The sequence below is a fragment of the Solanum stenotomum genome, chromosome 2, assembly GCF_019186545.1.
Source record: "Solanum stenotomum isolate F172 chromosome 2, ASM1918654v1, whole genome shotgun sequence".
NCBI classification, from domain to species: domain Eukaryota; kingdom Viridiplantae; phylum Streptophyta; class Magnoliopsida; order Solanales; family Solanaceae; genus Solanum; species Solanum stenotomum.
The window spans coordinates 57749492-57770192 of NC_064283.1; the positions used below are offsets into that span (position 1 = coordinate 57749492).

Below are 20701 nucleotides of genomic sequence, written 5' to 3' on the forward strand. Positions count from 1 at the left end.
AGGTACGAAGCAATTGAGATGTATATAGAATAGATGGTAGTGTTCCAAACCTCGCCTAGCACCGAAAGAGAAGGCCTTGTTCTGCAGGGTACGGCCTGGACAGTGGAAAAACAGAATAAGATTGAGTCTACCTAATTGGTTCGGACAAAGTACAGATAGATCAAAAGAATGGAATCCAGGTGGCTCTTGTGCCACTTTTGATGGAAAAGCATTAGATCGATGGCCAGGGTAATTTCTTTCGTTTCAACGAATTGAAAGAGTCAATGAAACATTGAACTATTCATGTAGTTGAGAGTCCTCACTATCCAAACCTGATAATACAAATTAATTAATTTTATAATATTAGATTGAAATGTGTGTAAATTGAATGACACGACAATAAAAGTATGTAGAATCATTTCTAATTTATTTGAAATTGAGACGCAATTATTACGGAGAAGCCTAACTCGATGAAGAAAAGTTGGATGTAAGCAAATTTTGGCCATTGCTTTTATAGTAAGTGTATTATTAGTTGAAACTTGAAGCAAGAAGTTAATAATGGTGTGTAAAAAAAAGGTAGCAATCACATCAAATCATAGTACTACTAATTTATTTGGGACATTGTGCTCTATTTAATTGTTTGATTGCAAAATGAAACTATCACTTTTAGGTTATTCTAATTCAAATGGTTTGTGCAGTGGCCCCACTGGAGTTCAACATTGATGTTTGAAAGAGAATAACACATCCCACCTACCCCAAGAAATTCTCATAAGAAAATTATTTGTACCAAAAGGGATGAAGGAAAAATGCTCAGGAATTCCTAAAAAAGTGTTAGCGAAGAGCCCATCTTTCTTGCAAAAGACATGGGGCGGGGGGGGGGGGGGGGGGGGGGGNAGACAAGAGGAAAGCGAGGAAGCATTCCTTATCTGTTTTTTCTTCGCGGGCAATATTTTCAGAGTGTTTTAGCAACTTAGATTTGTTCTATCACTATAAAATTGATTCTGTGTGACCTATAAGTTACGGATTTGAGTCATGCAAGTAGTCAATAATATTTGCATTAGGATAGAATGTCTATATCACATACCTTGGGGTGCGACCCTTCCCTAAAACTTCATATAAACGTGAGATGCTTTAAGGGGTAATAGGAACCCTGTAAAAATAAAGTGTTTATGAAGCTTCAAGTATAATTTTCCTAATAATAAAAATGGCAAGCATTTTAGTAGCTTGGTTTTACATCAAGCCATATGAAATAAACCAATTGTTCTCATCATCGGATGTTTGTGTCCAGTTTGTCCAGTATAGTGTTTATCTTATTACACTTGTAAATAATCAAATCTAAGGGCCAAAATGTGCTTAAAAAATACACCTCATAAATCATGGTTAAGCTAAGAGCTTTGTATTTCTTTCTTTCCGTATTGTGGGATTTCTTTCTGTTTAAAAGATTGTAAAGTACTAAATTTAATTTTAAAACTAAAATTTATATATTCAAAAGATACATACAAAAATATTATAAGTTGTAATTTTTCATATACATTTTAAAATATTAATAAAAGTTCATTAATTTGACTTTTAAAAAATGTAGCAATTTTTTTTGAGATGGAGAGAATATATAATTTTAGTGAGTTCGGGAATTGGAGGTGGAAGTTTATCAATTTTTGGAGACCTTACTCGAACAATTAAACAAAAAATCATGAAAATATTCTAAAAAGATTGGAAAATTTTGAATTAGATTTTTAAATTAAAATTTATATATTCAAAAGCTATACAAAAAGTATTATAATTTGTAATTTTTCTCATATCAAAATGATGAACGTATATATCTTAAAATTAAAACATATATATTTGAAAGTTATCCATAAAGTATTATAATTTGTAATTTTCTCGTATCAAAATAATGAACATAAATTTAAAATATTAGTAAAATTTTATATAATTTGACTCTCCAAAATAATACTCGGTAAGTATTTTAAGACGGAGAAAACATATGATTTAAATGAGTTTGGAATTTGGTAGTGAAAGTTTATCAATTTTTGAAGTCCTAAAAAACAATTAATATAATTAAACAAAAAAAAAAAAACCATGAAATAATAAAAATTAGAAAAAGAGAATTGGTCGAGAGGAAAAGGAAAAATCTAACTAATCGAATAAAGTTTTTTTGCTTAGAAACATGCTACCAATAAGGAAAGAAAGAAATACAATCTCTTAATTTAACCATGGTTTATGAGGTGTATTTCATAAGCACATTTTGGCCCTTAGATTTGATGATTTACATTGTATCTATAGCATTAGCTAAAATTTACAGCTTTTTTTTTTTCAACAAGTTGAAGATGCATTGAAAAATAATACAAGTAGATGAAATATTGAGGTTGTTTCAATGATATTCCATCACTGGTGAGTGGTCCAAATGCAGGAAGGCTGTTGCTTCATCTACAATATTTGCTCTGCAAATTGGTTCATCGATAGTATATATCTTGTTGTAAGCTTTTGTGTACAAGTTCAAAAGACAACAAACAGAAATGAAGATGAGTACTAAGCGTACAATAGATAATAGATTGTAACAAAAACAACAGATAAGAAGTTAAGAACAGAATAGCACTACAACAACTTAATTATCGACACATTATATGTTATAAAATCAGGCAAAACTTTCCTTTTCCTCATCGACTTGTATAAGGTCAAAACCACGACTGTATTCACCTTAATTCCACACATTTTGGCAGCCAAATAAGGTAGAAATTGTAACAACATTGGAATGTAAGCTATCAAGTTCCATTTCACGCAGCACTTGGACAGCCTTGTCCAGAAGACCATTAGATCCATAACTCCATAAGCATCAATCAGTATATTATAACTAAACAGATGCAGCATGTCGTTCAAGTATAAAAACAGTGTGGTTGGGTTGAGAAATTAAGTCCAACACAAAAAACTACTCTGGTTCGCCAATTGCAGAAACACATACATCAGTTAAAACGACAGAAAAGTCAATAGCAACAAAAGATCCAAGTCTATCACCCCAGAACTCGGACCAGTAGAATCTATGGAGACATTGTGTCAAAGAACTGGTCTATAATAAGCACCATGGGGTTCACTCCAAATTCCAACGTTGATATTGGTGCAATACAATAAGATATTCAACTGAAGACTATTATCAAATACAAGTATCGAACATAAGTCCAGCTAATCTAGGATCAAACGAAAAATAAAATGCAGCATATGTTGAACAGCCATCAAACAGTGATGAAAACAGCTTAAGGTTTCTCAAGTATCAAAACACATATCCTACCAAGGGTCAAACGAAAGAAAATCCGAATCAAGTTCTCTAACGCCAGCAAGCAAAAGTGAATCAATTGTTCACTATCGCACATATATACTTTAAGCAAAAAGCTAGACAGGAATCCCAACAATCAATGTAATCATTTGGCAGCAACTTAACTATAGATTAAGCAGTTATGTGAAAACAAAAGAGCAGTTAGGGCTGAGCACTAGTTTTTAAGCAAAAAAAAAAAAAACTAATCTTTCTATTCTTATCACTAAAGTTGAAGGCTTTGTAAAGATTGCATGATTAGTTGGTTCTCAACAGACATCCCCACAGCATCGCCATTCTTATGATCAACTTGAACGCGTCCACCTTGTGGAGATTGAATAATCTGCATCGCCTTATCGGAAAGTTGAAGGCTTTGTAAAGATTGCATAAGTAGCTGGTTCTCAACAGACATCCCCACAGCGTCGTCATTCTTATGATCAAGCTGAACGCGTCCGCCTTGTGTTGATTGAATAATCTGCATTGCCTTATTGGATTTCCCTTGATTGTTATTATTACTATTACCACCTTTTTGTTCCTTCGTCCTCATCATCATGGTTAATATCACATGTTTTCTCTCAACTTTGTTTGGGGGCAAATATTTCGATGAGAGATAATATTCTCTGATATGCCACTCACTCTTTCTCAATCTCTTTGATGACTTGCGTCTACCGTTGTTGGTGTCATAGTAGTAGTACCTGTAAAAACAAACAGGAATTAGTCGAGGTACAGATCATGAATCCGAGCTAGTTTAGTCAACTATTTGACCGAGTTCAACTCTTAACTTTAAATACAACTAGAATGCAACTCGAGTATCCAAAACTAAACCAGAACCTCCGGGACACAAACCAAATATGCAAATTAATTATAAAACATGTTCTGAACCTAATGGAATCATCAAATCATTAGTCGAGGTGCGTGAAAGCTATGGAATCAGTCGAGTTGCAGATAGTTTAATCAACTAATATAACCGAGGTAACTCGATCAAATCATTAGTCAAGGTGCAGATAGTTTACTCAACTAATTTGACCATGGTAACTCGGTCAAATCATTAGTCTAGGTGTGTGAAAGTTATGTAATTAGTCAAGGTGTGGATAGTTTAATCAACTATTTGACTGAGGTAACTCTTAACGTTAATATAACTAGAATGCAACTCGAGGGTATGAAACTCATCTAAAACCTCTTGGATACAAACCAACTATGCAAATCAATTATAAAACATGTTATGGGCCTATTGGAATCATCAAATCATTAGTCGAGGTGCAAATAGTTAAATCAACTATTTGGCCAATGTAACTTTTTTTTTATGACCCTGGTGTCCAGGCCATCTTTCGCGCCCTTCCACCAGCAACAAGTACCAAGTAATAACTCTTAACTTTAATATAACTAGAATGCAACTCGAGGGTATGAAGCTCATCTAAAACCTCTCGGATACAAACCAAATATGCAAATCAATAATAAAACATGTTATGGGCCTATCGGAATCATCAAATCATTAGTCAAGGTGCAAATAGTTTAATCAACTATTTGACCAATTTTATGACCATGGTGTCCTAGCCAGCTTTCACGCCTTCAACCAGCCACGGATACCAAGTAACTTTATGCAATTCGAGTCTATGAAACTCATCTGGAAACTCCGGAACACAAACCAAATATGCAAATCAATTACAAAACGTGTTCTGAACCAGTTGGAAATCACCCAAATCACAAAAAAAAAAAAAGTTCATGATCGATCATCGGGGAAGTAATCATCGATCCCAATAAGTTACTAATTCTTACCAAGAAATTTTGATGTTGCCAATGTGTTTCTTGTTGGAATCAAAAATAGACTTATTTTTGGGATTAGGTTTCCAAAACCCCGGAGTATCTTTACTAATAAACATTTTGCATTTCTCCTTGTTCTGAAAAGTGATTATAAATCGTGTGTTCGTCTTCGTCCCCTGAGTAGTTTCAAGAATTTGTAATGGACTGAACACTCTGATTCCGTAAACTTCATCCACATCCTCCATAACAGTATGCTTACCAGGAAAAGGCTTGCCTATTACGTATTTCACCAAATAGTTCATCAACTTCTTGTCTGTTGCTTTCGAACAACCACCATTATCCGTTGCTTTCGAACTACCACTTTTCTCTATTGAAGAGAGATCGAAAAACTCCATTGAAGAGAGATTGAAAATGATGAATTAGAAGAAGAAGATATTTATTAGGACTCTTTACTACAGGTCTTGTTACGCAAGGTAAACGTGTATTAGAACTATTTACTTTATGAGAACCCAACTAATTTCGATTCGAGTTATATAAGGCCCATTCAGGAAAAACGCTCTCTTTTCATATTTGAAACTTGTATTAGATTCATTTTTCAAGAAATATACTTTCATTCTTTTAATTTCAATTTTTTTTTTTACAAAAACCATATTCTTAATGAATATACATTATATTTAATTAATATTCATATACATAATTTATAAACTAGATTCATATTGTTGATTTAGGTTTAAAATAATTATATCATATATATATAAAAGAGAACCCTAGAATTGCCTACGTGGCGCCACCACAAACAAGGATTCCTTTTTAATTTATTTATTTCCAAAATTAGCATTCCCTTTCATGAAAAATTGTGACTGTTATTAAAAGTTGTGACTTTTATGAAAAATTGTGACTTTTATGAAGAGTTGCGACTTTTATGAAAAATTGTGACTTTTATGAAGAGTTGCGATTTTTATGAAAAATTAACTTTTATTAAAAGTTGTGACTGTTATGAAAAGTTGTGACTTTTATGAAGAGTTGAGACTTTTATGAAGAGTTGTGACTTTTATGAAATGTTGTAACCTTTATAAAAGGTTGTGACCTTTCCGAAGAGTTATGACTTCTCCAAAGAGTTGTGACCTTTCCGGTAAGGTACAATAAACATTTGTTCACACTACCATTTGTTGTCTATAAATAGAGGGGTTCCCTCTCATTTTAAAGCAACGAAAATTCTGAATTTCTTCTTCTTCTGCACAATTAAATATTTGATTCTGAACTTCTTCTTCTTCTTCTTTTGCACAATTAAATATTTGTGTACTTTGTTTATGTTGAGTGACTCACTGACGCTATTGTTTTTGTATCATTACACCGGTGAATAAAATTATTTCATCCTAAGAGGATCTATTTCTTTAAAACTCGGGTACTAGAGGGAAATGATTTCCTTAAGGAAACATTGTGCATTCAATGAGCTCGATTTTTCATTTCTGTTTCATTCTATTGCTACAGATCCTGGTATATTTTTTTACAGTCATTAATTTATGCTTATGATATTAATTGTTGTTTTTTAGTGCATGTTTTAAACTTTGTTCTTTATGTTTCTGTAAAGTTATTGTTATAAGTATTTGTTAGTATAGACTCTATGTAAATTCAACTACTGCAGATTCACAAATAACTTTTTACATAATACATTTGTTTACAACATTCTCCAAAGATATATTTTCTTCTCCAAGAGATCAAGCCTATAAATTTATATGATTTTTTATTGTTGTCATAATAATGTTAATATTAACCGGAGTAAAAAAAAAAAAGAAACTCAAATGATAGAACTAAAACTAGCAATTAATTACAATTGTATGATACACTATAATGACTATCCTCTCGCACCAAAGTACTCTTTTGAACTTTTTTCCCATTATCTCTTACTTCTCTTTCACCCTTTTCAAGGATCCTTAATGTTTTGTTCGTGAACAACTTCAATTCCCAAACACCATCATAACTATATTACATATGAAATTCGGATTTTTGAAGATTGCATTTTAATTTAAAACACATAATGACTACATATTACTTATTGGTATAGCATATGATTATGGAACCTTTGCTCTTGATAAACACATTAGTTATATATATACATATATAAAAAAATATTTGATTTTGAAAGTAATTGATAGTGTTATACTAACGAAATTTGCAAAGAAGAAAATTGAGAAAAATATTTATTTGACTCTCTAATTAAAGACACTATGTATCCATGCATATAGATGATAAAACTAAACTAACCATTGTAAAATTTCTAAAGCAAATTAATGAATCTGTAAAATGAATTTATGTAAACTAGGAGAAAATAGTGTTATGATTTGTAATTTTGCTTTTTCTTTTAATAAAACAAATGGTGAACTACAATTGAATAACTCTATACTCTTGAAAATAGATTAATATAAAAATGCTATAACATCATAATACAAGAAAGGTTCTATTCTAATAAATTTTAAAGAAAAATAAACTAACCGCGCCAAGCGCAGGCCCCATTTACTAGTTATGATTATATATCAACAATAACATTTATCAAAGTTATAATGGATCGGATAGAGGTGAAGTGATGTATATGAACGATAAGAGAGGGAAGGAAAAGGGGAGTTTTGTAATTCATTCAAATGGTAGGATTTTTTTTTTAGAGATTATGTTATCTTAAGTTGTGTAATTACGTAATTTTCTCTTTCTATTTTCCTCAAGGAGACAAAACTAGCACTATAATTCATGTAAGCATTAATGATTACTTCCACGGCTCATATCCGTGATCTATATGTAACACGATGATTCATCTCTAGAAATCAGATGAATCTAACAATACTGTGATAACAGATCAGAGGCAACTTAACAAAGCCATTTACATTCCATCTATAACAATAGCTAAAATTTACAGCTTTTCAGGAAGTTGAAGAAACCTCGAAAAATAAATATTAGCCGGAAAATATTGAGGTTGTGTCCATGATGTTCAATCACTCGTGTCCAAATGCAAGGAGGCTGTTGTGCATCTACAATATTTGGTCTGCAAATTGGTTCATTGACTGTATCTTGTTGCAACTAGTCGATGAAGGACTGTATACTTGCATATACGAGGTCAAAAGGCAACGAACAGAAATGTAGATGACTACAAAGCCATGATTGTTTTCCATCGGAGTAACCAAATCAGCATCCAAATGGCTTGCTTTTATTTGCTCGATCCAATGAAGGAATTGATTGAAACTGCAGCAGGTCGCTAACAAATATGCCCAAGTAGCTCGAGGCATTGGTAGGATGGCAACGATTATCTCCAAAGAAGCTCATTTGTTGTTTCATGTCCTGATTTCTTTCTCAAGGATTCTGTCAAATGAAAAGAAAATATGGAGATTCATTTTGTAAGTTTTGAGGGATTTAATCTTGGTCAAATACCTAGATTGCCCCTTAAACTTGACACAAACTTAGTCAGTGATCAGATAGACACTTCAACCTGACAGCAGTATGAACACTTTAGGTTGACAAGTGTCTATTTGGTCACTGACTTGAGCATCTATCTTATGAAACATGTCAAGTTTAAGGGGCTATCGGGGTACTAAGCGTTTAATCTTCAAAGATGTTCTTTTAAGTACTATCATCAGAAACAGGTACGTGTCAAGTTTAAGGGGCTATAGAGGTACTAAGTGTTTAATCTTCAAAGATGTTCTTTTAAGTACTATCATCAGAAACAGGTAATCTCAAGGGAAAGTGAATATTAACAAGTGTTCCAAACAAAGCTTACCAACTCTTTGTTTTATAACAGCAGCATTCTCGGTCCCTCCACTACGTTGAGCAAAGAAGAGTATATCGTCATACATATTACTTGATGGCTGAAGTCGTCCATCTTCCATCCACTCCAAAACCTGCATCAGAAGTTCACCAAATTGGTTTACTGATCAATGTTAGAAAAGATTGAGCACAAGGGTTTTCAAACCAATAAGAAGATGGATAGAAGAAAAACATAGAATAACAGATTTTTCTGAATTTCGGCTAATCCATTCTTGCGTAGTAAAGTGCTTCTAATTCCTCTGCAATTGCTAGTATCTCACAGGTCTTTACCTTACAAAAAAAAAAAAAAAGGCATTTCACAGGTCTGGGAATTCAGCATTTTTCACTTTCCTTTCTTTCTGTTTTTTTATTGTGAAAGAAAGGTAAGGTAATAGAGTTTAGCACTCGTGGGTTCAAGGCTTCTCTCTTTAAATGCATAGGAAATCAACATTTTTTTCTTTTTGTTTTCTCTACTCGAACAAATATAGCAAGTCTTACTTTGTTGGGTAACCATTCATCTGGGAATTAAAGATGATGGTATCAGAAGTAGAGTGAAGGGTTTTTTTTTGGAGTAACTGGTAAAGTTGTTGTTGTCGCGTGACCAGGAAGTCACCGGTTCAAGCTAGGGAAACAACCTCTTGCAAAAATGCAGGATAAGGCTGCGTACAACAGAATCTTGTGGTCTGGCCCATCCCCGAACCCCACGCATAGTAGGAGTTTAGTGCACCGGACTGCCCTTTCTTTGGTACCAGAAGTAGAGTATGTCCTTTAAAATACAATATTCTACATCACCGTATTACTAGTCGTGCTGACAGAAACTAAGCAATTAATACANTGACCAGGAAGTCACCGGTTCAAGCTATGGAAACAACCTCTTGCAAAAATGCAGGATAAGGCTGCGTACAACATAATCTTGTGGTCTGGCCCATCCCCGAACCCCACGCATAGTAGGAGCTTAGTGCACCGGACTGCCCTTTCTTTGGTACCAGAAGTAGAGTATGTCCTTTAAAATACAATATTCTACATCACCGTATTACTAGTCGTGCTGACAGAAACTAAGCAATTAATACACATTAATAGACTTCTGAGAAATGTGTTTGCTTCGAGCATCTTTTTCTAGATACCTTAGAGAAAGAAAGAGAGAGAGAGAGGAGAACAAGCTAATGCATCGTGTATTCTGTAAAACTCACAATGTAGAATTACACTCCCTCTATTTCAATTTGTTTGGCTTACTTTCTTTTATAGTCTGTTTCAAAAAAGAATGTCTCTTTCCCTTTTTGACATCTCTTTAAATTCCATCTTTCCACGTGGCATGTTTAAGACCACAAGATTAAAGGGCATTTTGGTACAATCTACATATCTTTAGTTTAAGACCACAAGATTCAAAAGTCTTATTTACTTTTTTGAACTCTGTATCAAGTCAAAAGCAAACAAACAAATTGGAACAGAGAGAGTACTAGTTTTACTATATTTGAAGATTTAGACTTTTAGAGCCACTACGAATTATCCAAAAAAAGAGAGAGCAAAGAAAGCTCTAGGGCCACAACAAGAGGATGGTTTGCCCTAATGGATAAGCGAAAATATTTGCCAGAAGTTCTAAAGGTATTACCTCAATATATTTTCTCCAATTTCCAGAAGCCAAAAAATTTTTCAGCAGAACTGAATAGGTTGTTAAATTAACTTCTGTGCCTGATGTGACTACCTTATAGAAAAACTGCACAAGTGACAAAAGTGGAGGAAATGTGTCAAATATTGCCTTAAAATGCAAGATTGAAAATGTAATCTTACTGAAAGAAAGTACAAGGCTTGACTATACTGCATTGAATCGACATTTAAACTGAAAAAGTCACTGAGACGTTTACACTTACTTTTATCATGGTTTCAGTCTTTCCTGATTTGCCAATACTATGCAGAAGCTGGTTTAGCGTTCCAACAGACACATAAGGGAGTGAAGCCTCCATTGTTGTAGTAATTTCTGTAATCATCCTCCAATCTCGTAAGCTTCAAAAAAGTGTTAGCTTTATCATTATCGAGTAATGCCACACCAGAATATAGTCTAATAAATGGATATACTGGGCATGGACAATAAGCAGTGTTATCAAAAGTGAAAAGCACAAAAAAACACTAAGGTCCATTGGGGCTTTAAGTGCAAAGCACAAATAAAGCGTGGGCTTTAACGGAAAAAAAAAGCGCAAATGGAGAAAAAATACAAATATTTTTTGTCCAAAACTAATCTATATCTATAGCTATATTACCTTAAAAGCATGAACTCCTAATTTGAATGTTAAATTACTATAATATCCCTAATTTAGGTTGTGACTTTTTTGATGAGTTGTGACTTTTCTTATAAGTTGTGATTTTTTCAAAGGGTTGTGAGTTTTCGATGAGTTGTGACTTTTTTCAAAGGGTTGTGAGTTTTCGATGAGTTGTGACCTTTTTCAAAGGGTTGTGAGTTTTCAATGAGTTGTGACTTTTCCAAAGAGTTGTAACTTTTTCAATAAGTTGTGACTTTTCCAAAGGGATATGACTTCTCAGAAAGGTCATGACTTTTAAGATAAGACACAAAATACACTTGTTCATACTACCCTTGTTGATTATAAATAGAAGGGTTCCCTCTCATTTTTCAACCACAACTTTTTTTAATCTTCTACTCTTCTTCTACTTCTTTTATTTTAAAAAATTTCGTGTGATTTATTATCGTTGAGTGAATTTGAAGCTCAGCGGAATATGAGGTACCACTTTTCTGATGAAGTAAATTGTATAATCCTAAGAGGGTATATTCCTTAACCTTGAGTACTTGAGGAAAATAACTCTGATGATGTAATAATTACTTTTTTGCTTAGTATATACATTAGTATGTGATGTTCCAATATATGAAGTTAACATGATTCATTTCTTTTTTTTAACAATTTCTCTAGTGATGTAGATATATGCTTCTGAATATCTTTTTCCAAAATTATTAAACTTCTCAAGAGTTGGAGAATTGTCACGATTTGTTATTATGATACCCAAGATAAAATAATGTCTTTATTTATCAATGCTACTTATGTGATTAAGATTGTCTATAAGTTTGCTTCAAAATAGTTATTACTATATAAACATTGCCCTTTTGTTTTAATGATTTACCATTTGTTAATATTTAAGTATTTTTCGACGAAGAAAAGTTTATATGACTTGTAATAACGCCAGTTGAAGTTTGTATTAGTTTAATTTTTATCGTAATCTAAATTTATTTGTTTTTGTTAACAATTTCTCTTTTGATTTAGATATATGCTTCTATCATTCTCAAAAAAAAGATATAGATATATGCTTCTGAATATCTTTTTCCAAAAATATTAAACTTCTCAAGAGTTAGACAATTGTCATGATTTGTTTTTTGATCCCCTAGACAAAAGGACTTTATTTATCAATGTTACTCATTTGATTTAGATTGTTATGAAATTTGCTTCAAAATAGTTATTACTATATAAACATTGCACTTTTGTTTTACTGATTTACTATTTCTTAATATTTTAGTATTTTCGACGAAGAAAGTTCATATGACTTGAAATAACGCCAGTTGAAGTTTGTATTAGTTTAATTTTTATTGTAGTCTAAATTCATTTGTTTTTGTTAACAATATTTCTTGTGATGTAGATATATGTTTCTGAATATCTTTTTCCAAAATTATTACACTTTTCAAGAGTTATAGAATTGTCATGATTTGTTTTTTTGATGCTCAATAAAAAAGAATGACCTTATTTATCAATGCTACTTATGTGATTTATATTGTCAGGAAGTATGCTTCAAAATAGTTATTTACTAATTTTGTTTTACTAATTTTTCAAAGGGTTGTGAGTTTTCGATGAGTTGTGACTTTTCCAAAGGGATATGACTTCTCGGAAAGGTCATGACTTTTAAGATAAGACACAAAATACCTTTGTTCATACTACCCTTTGTTGATTATAAATAGAGAGGTTTCCTCTTATTTTTCAACCACAACTTTTTTTAATCTTCTACTCTTTTTCTGCTTATTTTATTTTAAAATATTTCGTGTGGTTTATTGTTGTTGAGTGAGTTCAAAGTTCAGTAGAATATGAGGTACCACTATTCTGATGAAGTAAATTGTTCTATCCTAAGAGGGTATATTCCTTAACCTCGAGTACTTGAGGAAAATAATTCTGATAATATAATAATTATTTTTTTGCTTAGTATATACATTAGTATGTAATTTTCCAATAAATGAATTTAGCATGATGTAGTTTAAATTCAATTTTTTTTAACAATTTCTCGTGATGTAGATATATGCTTCTGAATATCATTTTCAAAAATTATTAAACTTCTCAAGAGTTGGAGGATTGTCAAGATTTGTTATTTTGATGCTCAAGATAAAAGAATGACTTTATTTATCAATGCTACTTATGTGATTTAGATTGTCAAGAAGTTTACTTCAAAATGGTTATTACTATATAAACATTGCCCTTTTGTTTTTACTGATTTATTATTTCTTAATATGTAAGTATTTTTCGACGAAGAAAAGTTTATATGACTTGTAATAATGTCAGTTGAAGTTTGTATTAGTTTAATTCTTATTGTAGTCTAAATTCATTTGTTTTGTTAACAAGTTCTCTTGTGGTGTAATTATATGCTTCTAAATATATTTTTTCAAAATTATTAAACTTCTCAAGAGTTAGAGAATTGTCATGATTTGTTTTTTGATGCCCAAGACAAAAGGACTTTATTTATTAATGTTACTCAAGTGATTTAGATTGTTAGGAAGTTTGTTTCAAAATAGTTATTACTATATAAGCATTGCCCTTTTGTTTTACTGATTTACTATTTCTTAATATTTTAGTATTTTCGACAAAGAAAGTTCATATGACTTGAAATAACGCCAATTGAAGTTTGTATTAGTTTAATTTTTATTGTAGTTTAAATTCATTTGTTTTTGTTAACAAATTTTCTTGTGATGTAGATATATATTTCTGAATATCTTTTTCCAAAATTATTAATCTTTTCAAGAGTTATAGAATTGTCATGATTTGTTTTTTTGATGCTCAATAAAAAAGAATTTATGTGATTTATTGTCAGGAAGTATGCTTCAAAATAGTTATTACTATGTAAATATTGCCCTTCTGTTTTACTAATTTACTATTTCTTAGTTTTTATCATTTCTTAATAGCTAATTTTTATTAGATAAATTGTGATATAATAATTCTAATGATATAATAATTTATTTTTTTGCTTAGTATATACATTATTATGTAATGTTCTAATATATGAAGTAAACATGATGTAGTCTAAATTCATTTCTTTTTTTTTTTACCAATTTCTCTTGTGATATAGATATATGCTTCTGAATATCTTTTCCAAAAATTATTAAACTTTTCAAGAGTTAGAGAATTCCCACCATTTATCTCATAAAAATTAGCTATTAAATAAATAATAAAAACAAGCTAATTATCAAACCTTATTATTCAAATCTTCGCTTAAATTTTATGAATTGATAATCACGTGCAACGCACGTGTCGAAAAACTAGTAATAATATAAGCATGAACAGAAAATTTATGAAGAAAGAAATTGAAAAAAGAGTACGATAAAGCAAAATATCAAACTATTTAGTGTCGCCTCTTCAAGAGATACTCATTGGCAAGGAAAAGCACGTCTTAGAGCTTTGATGACAACACCAAAGTGCACATTAAGCAACGTGAAGCGCTCAACATGTTTTGCGCCTCACTTGAAGGCTTAAGCACGCCTTCGACAACACTGACAATAACTACAAGTATATCCTAGAAATGAAATAGGAAAATGACAGTCTGAACAGAAAAGAGCTTTATGCAGTCAATTGAATTGTTTTTTGTAAAGGTTTGTAATACTTGCTGAAAATATTCTTTTTAACTTTTTCACTTTATTTCGTAGACTAGATGTCAATGTTTCCAATTTACATGATTTTGAGTGTAATGCTTGACCAATTATTTGATAATTATACCAATGCAAGCACTTAATTGCCAAAAATAGCAACTTCTTCCATGAATCCTAGGAAATACTACTATGCAGATGCACAAATTCCAAATGTTAACATTCTGTATATATCCAACCCCTCTGCATATACAGGAACATGCATTTTTTTAAATGAGGACTTACATGCTGCTGGCTGAGACCAATTCAAACAAAACAGCCTCAGTGAAAGGGATATTTCTCTCTCTCATAAAATCCGCCACAAGCAAAACTTTGTCAGGTTGGCATCCTCTATTAAAAGACCTCATGAGAGCTGAACAAGCAATAGCATCAGGGAGAACACCATTCAATTCCATTTCTTGAAATACTGCAAAAGCTTTTTCCCAATTCTCTGCAAGATAAAATTGTTCCTAGTTATATGGGTCAGTGCATGCAGCCAACATATCCCTATGAAGGGTACAGGAAGGTCTACCTCCAACACTATATGCATTTAGCATTGTTGTATAGGCAATGACATCAGGCTGAAAGCCTTCCATTTTCATCATCGAAAACATAGATTCTGATTTGGCAAGTTGACCCTGAGAATGAGGTAGGGAGCCTGGTCAGTTTATGTTTTGTACTCAGAAGAAAAGTTGAGTTCAAGTACTTGCCTGCTTAGTGTAAGCGCATATTACAGAGGAACAGACCTCCTTCGTCAAAGGAATTTTCAGTGCTATCATCTCATCAAGAAATTCAAGAGCCTCTGAATAATTTGACATTCTACAGCAACCACTTATCAACACATTATATGTTACAGAATCAGGCATAACTTTCTTTTTCCTCATCAACTTGTATAGGGATAAAGCCTTTTCATATTCCCCAACATTCAGATAACTCCCAAGAGCGGAGTTATAGGCGACTGTATTCAACTCAATTCCACGCATTTTGGCAGCCGTTAGGATGGAATCAATGTTCACTTTTTGACAACAACGGCCACTTGCAGCTAATAAGGTAGAAATAGTAACAACATTGGGCTGTAAGCCATCATGTTCCATTTCACGCAGCACTTGGACAGCCTTGTCCAGAAGACCATTAGATCCATAAGCATCAATCAGAACATTATAACTAACCAAATTTGGTTTCAGATTGTTCCTTTTCATCTGTTCAAATGTTTCCATGGCCCTTTCAGGCTGTTCTGATCTCCCATAAGCATTAAGTAAAGAGGTATAAGACACAACATCAGGCCGGGTGCCATTACTTTTCATCTTATCAAAGATTGATAAAGCTTCCTGAGCCATCCCATGTGAAGCATAAGCACCAACTAAGGTATTATATGAAACAATATTAGGTTTCAAACCTTCTGCAAGCATTGTGTTAAAAACAGCCTCGCAGTTTTTTATCTGACCAGAAACAGAATACATGTGCATGATAGTGGTAAATGTGACTATGTCAGGAATACATTCAGATCTTTTCTCTCTCATTGAGTTAAATATCTCAACAGCTTTCTGATATTGTTCAAGCTTTACAAGACAGTGTATCACAATATTAAGGGTCGTAGTGTCAGGACGGACTTTAGTTCCCTTCATTAGTTCAAAATAGGAAAGGGCTTTTGCGTACTGGGAACCATTTTTATAGGCAGATAAGACAATATTATGAGTCACCAGGTCAGGTCCAACTCCATTTTCAGTCATTTCCTTGCAAACTTTAAGAGCCTCTCTCCAATTTCCACTAGATCCACATGCATTGATCAAGTTGTTGTATGTTGATCGATTTGGTGGAATCTGCAGCAATTTCACAAGCAAATTTCTTCAGATAAATATGCCACATACGAACATGAGCACACAAGGGCAGAGAGATCCAAAACAACAAAAAGTGAAAACTGAAAACACAAAACAAATAACACTGGATGGCCACTGCTAAAATCAATCTGATACATACATGCAGTTACAGCTAGCAAATTAGTTCTATACAGTAATTGAGCAAGCAGAAGGACTAAGACATATGTACTGTTAGAATATGAATAGGTTTATACAATCCTATTAGAATAGGAATAGGTTTATACAATCCTATAAGAATAGGAATAGGTTTATACAATCCTATTAGAATAGGAATAGGAATAGAAATAGAAATAGAAATAGAAATAGGAATACTAAATAGTATCCTACTTGGTAAAGGATTGTATTCTAGGATCTATAAATAGGGTCTCAATGTAATAATGTAGACACAACAACAATTCAATAATATTCTTTTCCTATATTTCTCACATGTACATTTTCACAACCCAAAGGGAAATTGGGTGTACTTTTTGGCTTAGATGGTGAATGGCTCCGATAGCTTATTCCCAAAGTAATGGTTTTTTGATAATGATAACTGAATTTCCAAACAGTAATGTCCCACAGCACCTTATGAGTTATCAGAGTAGACGCAATGCAAAAGGGTATTGGTCCGGTTATCAAGCTGAAATTGTGGTCAACTATGTCCAGAAAGGTAGAGAGCTTGGAAGGATTAAGCTTTGAAAATGAATAACTGTGAGAATACACCGAGGTCCAACCATATTGAACTTGTGAAGGCTTAGTGAGTGAAAAGTTTGAGCTTGGACACAACCTGTTATCTATTACTAGGCGAGAACAGACTGCTATTGACTGCTTCACCTATCTATTCTGTTATGGCCAGCTTGGAGACATCAGAGAAAGACCACCAAGAAAGGGAAAATATAATCGATATTCCACAAATTATTAGCACTGATATAGCTCTCCCAATCACTCTACATCCATGAGAGTTGAAACAACAACCAAAGCCAGAAATTTTGACCAAAATTCAAATGAACTTATGTGGAAAATCAAGTTGGAGCAAGTTAAAGGGTATATTAGAAAAGCTAAAACATGGAAAAAGAGCATTGTTTCAACGAAAGCCTTATTAGAGCAACCAACAGAACTAACACCTGAAGAGTTTAGTATTTTATCTAAATGTCGAAACAAACTGAAAAGGAAAAAAAAAGGAAAACACTCACATCAATACGCACAGATATTGTAATAAAGAGGAGTAAATACACACAGAAGCACGGAGCATGTCTTCCATGATATTCTTTGCCCAACGCCATTGACCAGCTTTACCATGTGCACTGATAAGGGCATTGTAGGTCTCAACATTAGGTTGGCACCTACAAAAATAACAGGCATCGTGAACATGTATAACCAAAAACACAAAAATAAAGGGCATGCAATGAATCTGACAGACATGATATCGATTAAAAGAGAAGAGTCTGACATACATGATTAGCAAGTACAAATTGGCGGAAATAGATAGAGTAAAGGCACAAATCAAATTAAGAAGAGTGCGACAAACTCATTGAATTCAACAAATATCAGAAAAAGACCTTACAAAAAAAGAAATAGATGTATAATATATATTCTAACTACCAAATAACACATTGCAGATAACAAGAAGGCATGTAGCTACAAGAAACCTCTTACATTAGCGGAAAAAAGAGTAATTCCTTGTTTGGGGAAAACTATATGATACAATGAACAATTAAACTATAACTGCCATCACAATATAGGTTGTATCCCTGGCTTCTTGTTATGGAGTTGCCACATTTCATAACCATAGAATTGACATAAATTTGCAAAAAATCTTCATTTACATTAATTATGACGGAGTCTTTATCATGTCAATTTGGATTACAAATGAATCAAAGAAAAATTTGTTGAAAGTTAAAAGGAAAGAGTACCTCCACTTTTGCATCTCAAAAAACAAGCCACGTGCCTGATCAACCCGATTATGTCTAGCATGTAACCTGATCATCATGTTGTAGATATCACTTCTTGCACAATAATTCTTCTGATTTTTCATCCAATTGAAAACATGGATGCTATGTTCAATTGAACCCGTTTGAGTTATTTCCTACATCACGATATAACAAAGAAATTATCAAACTTTCAATGAGCCTACTCTTTCAGTATGCTTGTGCACAGGAGTAGTCATTTCCAAACAGCACTAACAGAATACTATAGTTGCCAAAATACCACATCACCCTGAAACGTACATATAGCTAGGTGACATTTTCAAAGAAAAAATAAAGTGCTTTTAAGAATCAATTACATGAAATGTTTATGATTCTCTTAAACATTGTCAAAAATGAATCTGTCTCAGTTATATGGATAGCATTCCATTCTAATCGTACATATGTATTCCTAGTAAATACTCTTTCAGTATGCTAGTCCAAAGGAGTAGTCTTTTTCCAAACAGCGCTAGAACACTATAGCTGACACATAAACATAGTGGCGGAGCTAGGAATTCAAATAAGGTGATTCAAAAAAAAGGTCTTATGCCAAGGGGATTTTTTTTTTTTGGTTTCCCACCCGGTGTCCAGTACCCACATTGGAGCCCGACTAAATCCGGATTCGTGCCGGGAAGTCCCACATTGGGGGGTAAAGCATGCCAAGGGGATTCAACAACTTACATATATGCCAAAAAAAATCACATTTCCCCTATTCACTTGCATAGTCTAATTTTTCAACAAAGGAGGTTTAATTGAACCCCGTTGTACCCCTCTATCTCCGTCCCTAAATAAACACACCACCCTGAAAACTTACATATAGCAAGATGACATTTTTCAAAGAAAAAATAGAACATTTGGTAATCAATTACATTAAAACATTATCTAAAACCAATCCGGGTCAGTTATACAAATCCTCTTTATCCATTTCCAATCCATTCAAATCATACCCATTTATTCCTACTAAATAATTGATCTTTTAAAACAACAACTATACCTCAGTCCGAAACAAGTTGGAGTTGGCTATGTGAATCCTTATTTCGTGTACTCAAGCTCATTTCATATCAATCTTTTAAAACACCCAAAAAAGTTTCTTTTTCGTAAAAAAAAAAACTCACCTTTATAAGAATGGGAAAGTTCTTTCTTGCAAAACGTCCAGCCCAACAATTCAAAACACCTTCAATATCATCCCAATGATTGATCTTCATAATCTTCTCCACCACTTCAGAAACACCCCAATCTTTCTGAAACCTATCCCCTTCAACTCGTAAACGTTGGTGTTTAGGCAAATCAGATTTGCGGAATCCATCAATTCTCACAGTTACGTTGTGTATCCCTTTGTCATAATCAACAGAAGCTTTCTTCTTCTCCTCAAAAGCAGCCTTGTTGTCATTCTTGGGTTTCTGCTGTTTTTGGGAGACTGTAATAGATGTCCTCACATGGGTTTTGAATTTGGGATTTGGGTGTTGTGGGATTGTGGAGATATGGGAGTTCTGTATGGTAGCCATGGAAGAAATCTTGGGGTTTTGTTGTTTGAGGATAAACCTTTTGTGAAAGATTTTGGGTGGAAAGTATCAACTTTTCATTATTTTATATCTTCCAAATACTCCATTTATATTAAACCGATTATTATATTTTTTTCTAATTAGATGTCTCAAATTTGAATCATCATGTTGAGAGCATTTTTCGCGAATTCAAATTTCGTTGAACTTAGATAGCGGTAAGTAATACTCCCTCTATCTAGATTTACTTGAGTATTATATTAAAAATTAATGTGCATGTTTTTTTATCAAGTTTGAAAAATCAAAAGATAATTTGTTATTGATTTTAATTTTATTATAAGTAAGTAGTATTTATTTTCCAATATTTAGGTCACTTATATAATCCAGGGTAATATAGTAATATTAGTATTATTTTAGTAATTATTTTTGAAGGGATGTGTCAAATAAAAAATAAACGAAGGTGTATTATGTAGCATTCAGAAGTGGCAAGTGGAAATAAGTATCTCATTCACTAAGATTAAGTAGTGTTTAGATAGCATTAAGTTAAGTAGGATCAAATTTGTAAAGTAGTACTCCAATAGGTAACATTAAATAATCAATTGCGTATAATCCAATCCAAATCTAAGAAGGATAAAGATATACGCAAAGCTTATCCCTACCTTTTGTTGGGT

At 32.7% G+C, this 20701-nt stretch overlaps 2 protein-coding genes across 3 annotated transcripts; both read right to left on the minus strand.

The window, feature by feature from the left end:
- Positions 1 to 3223: 3223 nt before the first annotated feature.
- On the minus strand, positions 3224 to 5544 carry LOC125854960 (uncharacterized). Its single transcript, XM_049534570.1, has 2 exons — positions 5060 to 5544; positions 3224 to 3978 (listed from the first exon to the last, which is right to left on the minus strand). Exons 1-2 carry the CDS (start codon positions 5437 to 5439, stop codon positions 3510 to 3512), a joined length of 849 nt encoding a protein of 282 aa, XP_049390527.1. The 5' UTR covers positions 5440 to 5544; the 3' UTR covers positions 3224 to 3509.
- Positions 5545 to 7903: 2359 nt separating this feature from the next.
- Positions 7904 to 20072, minus strand: LOC125854951 (pentatricopeptide repeat-containing protein At2g41720). 2 transcript variants are annotated; one of them, XM_049534558.1, is made up of 10 exons: positions 19647 to 20072; positions 18481 to 18653; positions 17805 to 17910; positions 15422 to 16531; positions 15244 to 15349; positions 14958 to 15162; positions 10702 to 10834; positions 10443 to 10547; positions 8808 to 8928; positions 7904 to 8392 (listed from the first exon to the last, which is right to left on the minus strand). In XM_049534558.1, the coding sequence occupies exons 1-10, from the start codon at positions 20034 to 20036 to the stop codon at positions 8337 to 8339; spliced, it is 2505 nt and encodes an 834-aa protein (XP_049390515.1). In that variant the 5' UTR covers positions 20037 to 20072; the 3' UTR covers positions 7904 to 8336. The 2 variants fall into 2 exon arrangements, 1 of the variants encoding a protein (XP_049390515.1); XR_007445436.1 differs by having other exon boundaries at positions 8301 to 8392; positions 10443 to 10531.
- Positions 20073 to 20701: the final 629 nt, after the last annotated feature.

Excerpts from the sequence above, each read along its gene's own strand:
- LOC125854960 (XM_049534570.1), bottom strand. The coding sequence starts at position 5,439 with ATGGAGTTTTTCGATCTCTCTTCAATAGAGAAAAGTGGTAGTTCGAAA. Across the intron at positions 3,979-5,059 it reads GGCAACATCAAAATTTCTTG|GTACTACTACTATGACACCA; the intron begins GTAAGAATTAGT and ends TTGTTTTTACAG.
- LOC125854951 (XM_049534558.1), bottom strand. The coding sequence starts at position 20,036 with ATGGCTACCATACAGAACTCCCATATCTCCACAATCCCACAACACCCA. Across the intron at positions 8,929-10,442 it reads ATTGGAGAAAATATATTGAG|GTTTTGGAGTGGATGGAAGA; the intron begins GTAATACCTTTA and ends CTTCTGATGCAG. Across the intron at positions 8,393-8,807 it reads TGTTATAAAACAAAGAGTTG|AATCCTTGAGAAAGAAATCA; the intron begins GTAAGCTTTGTT and ends TTCATTTGACAG.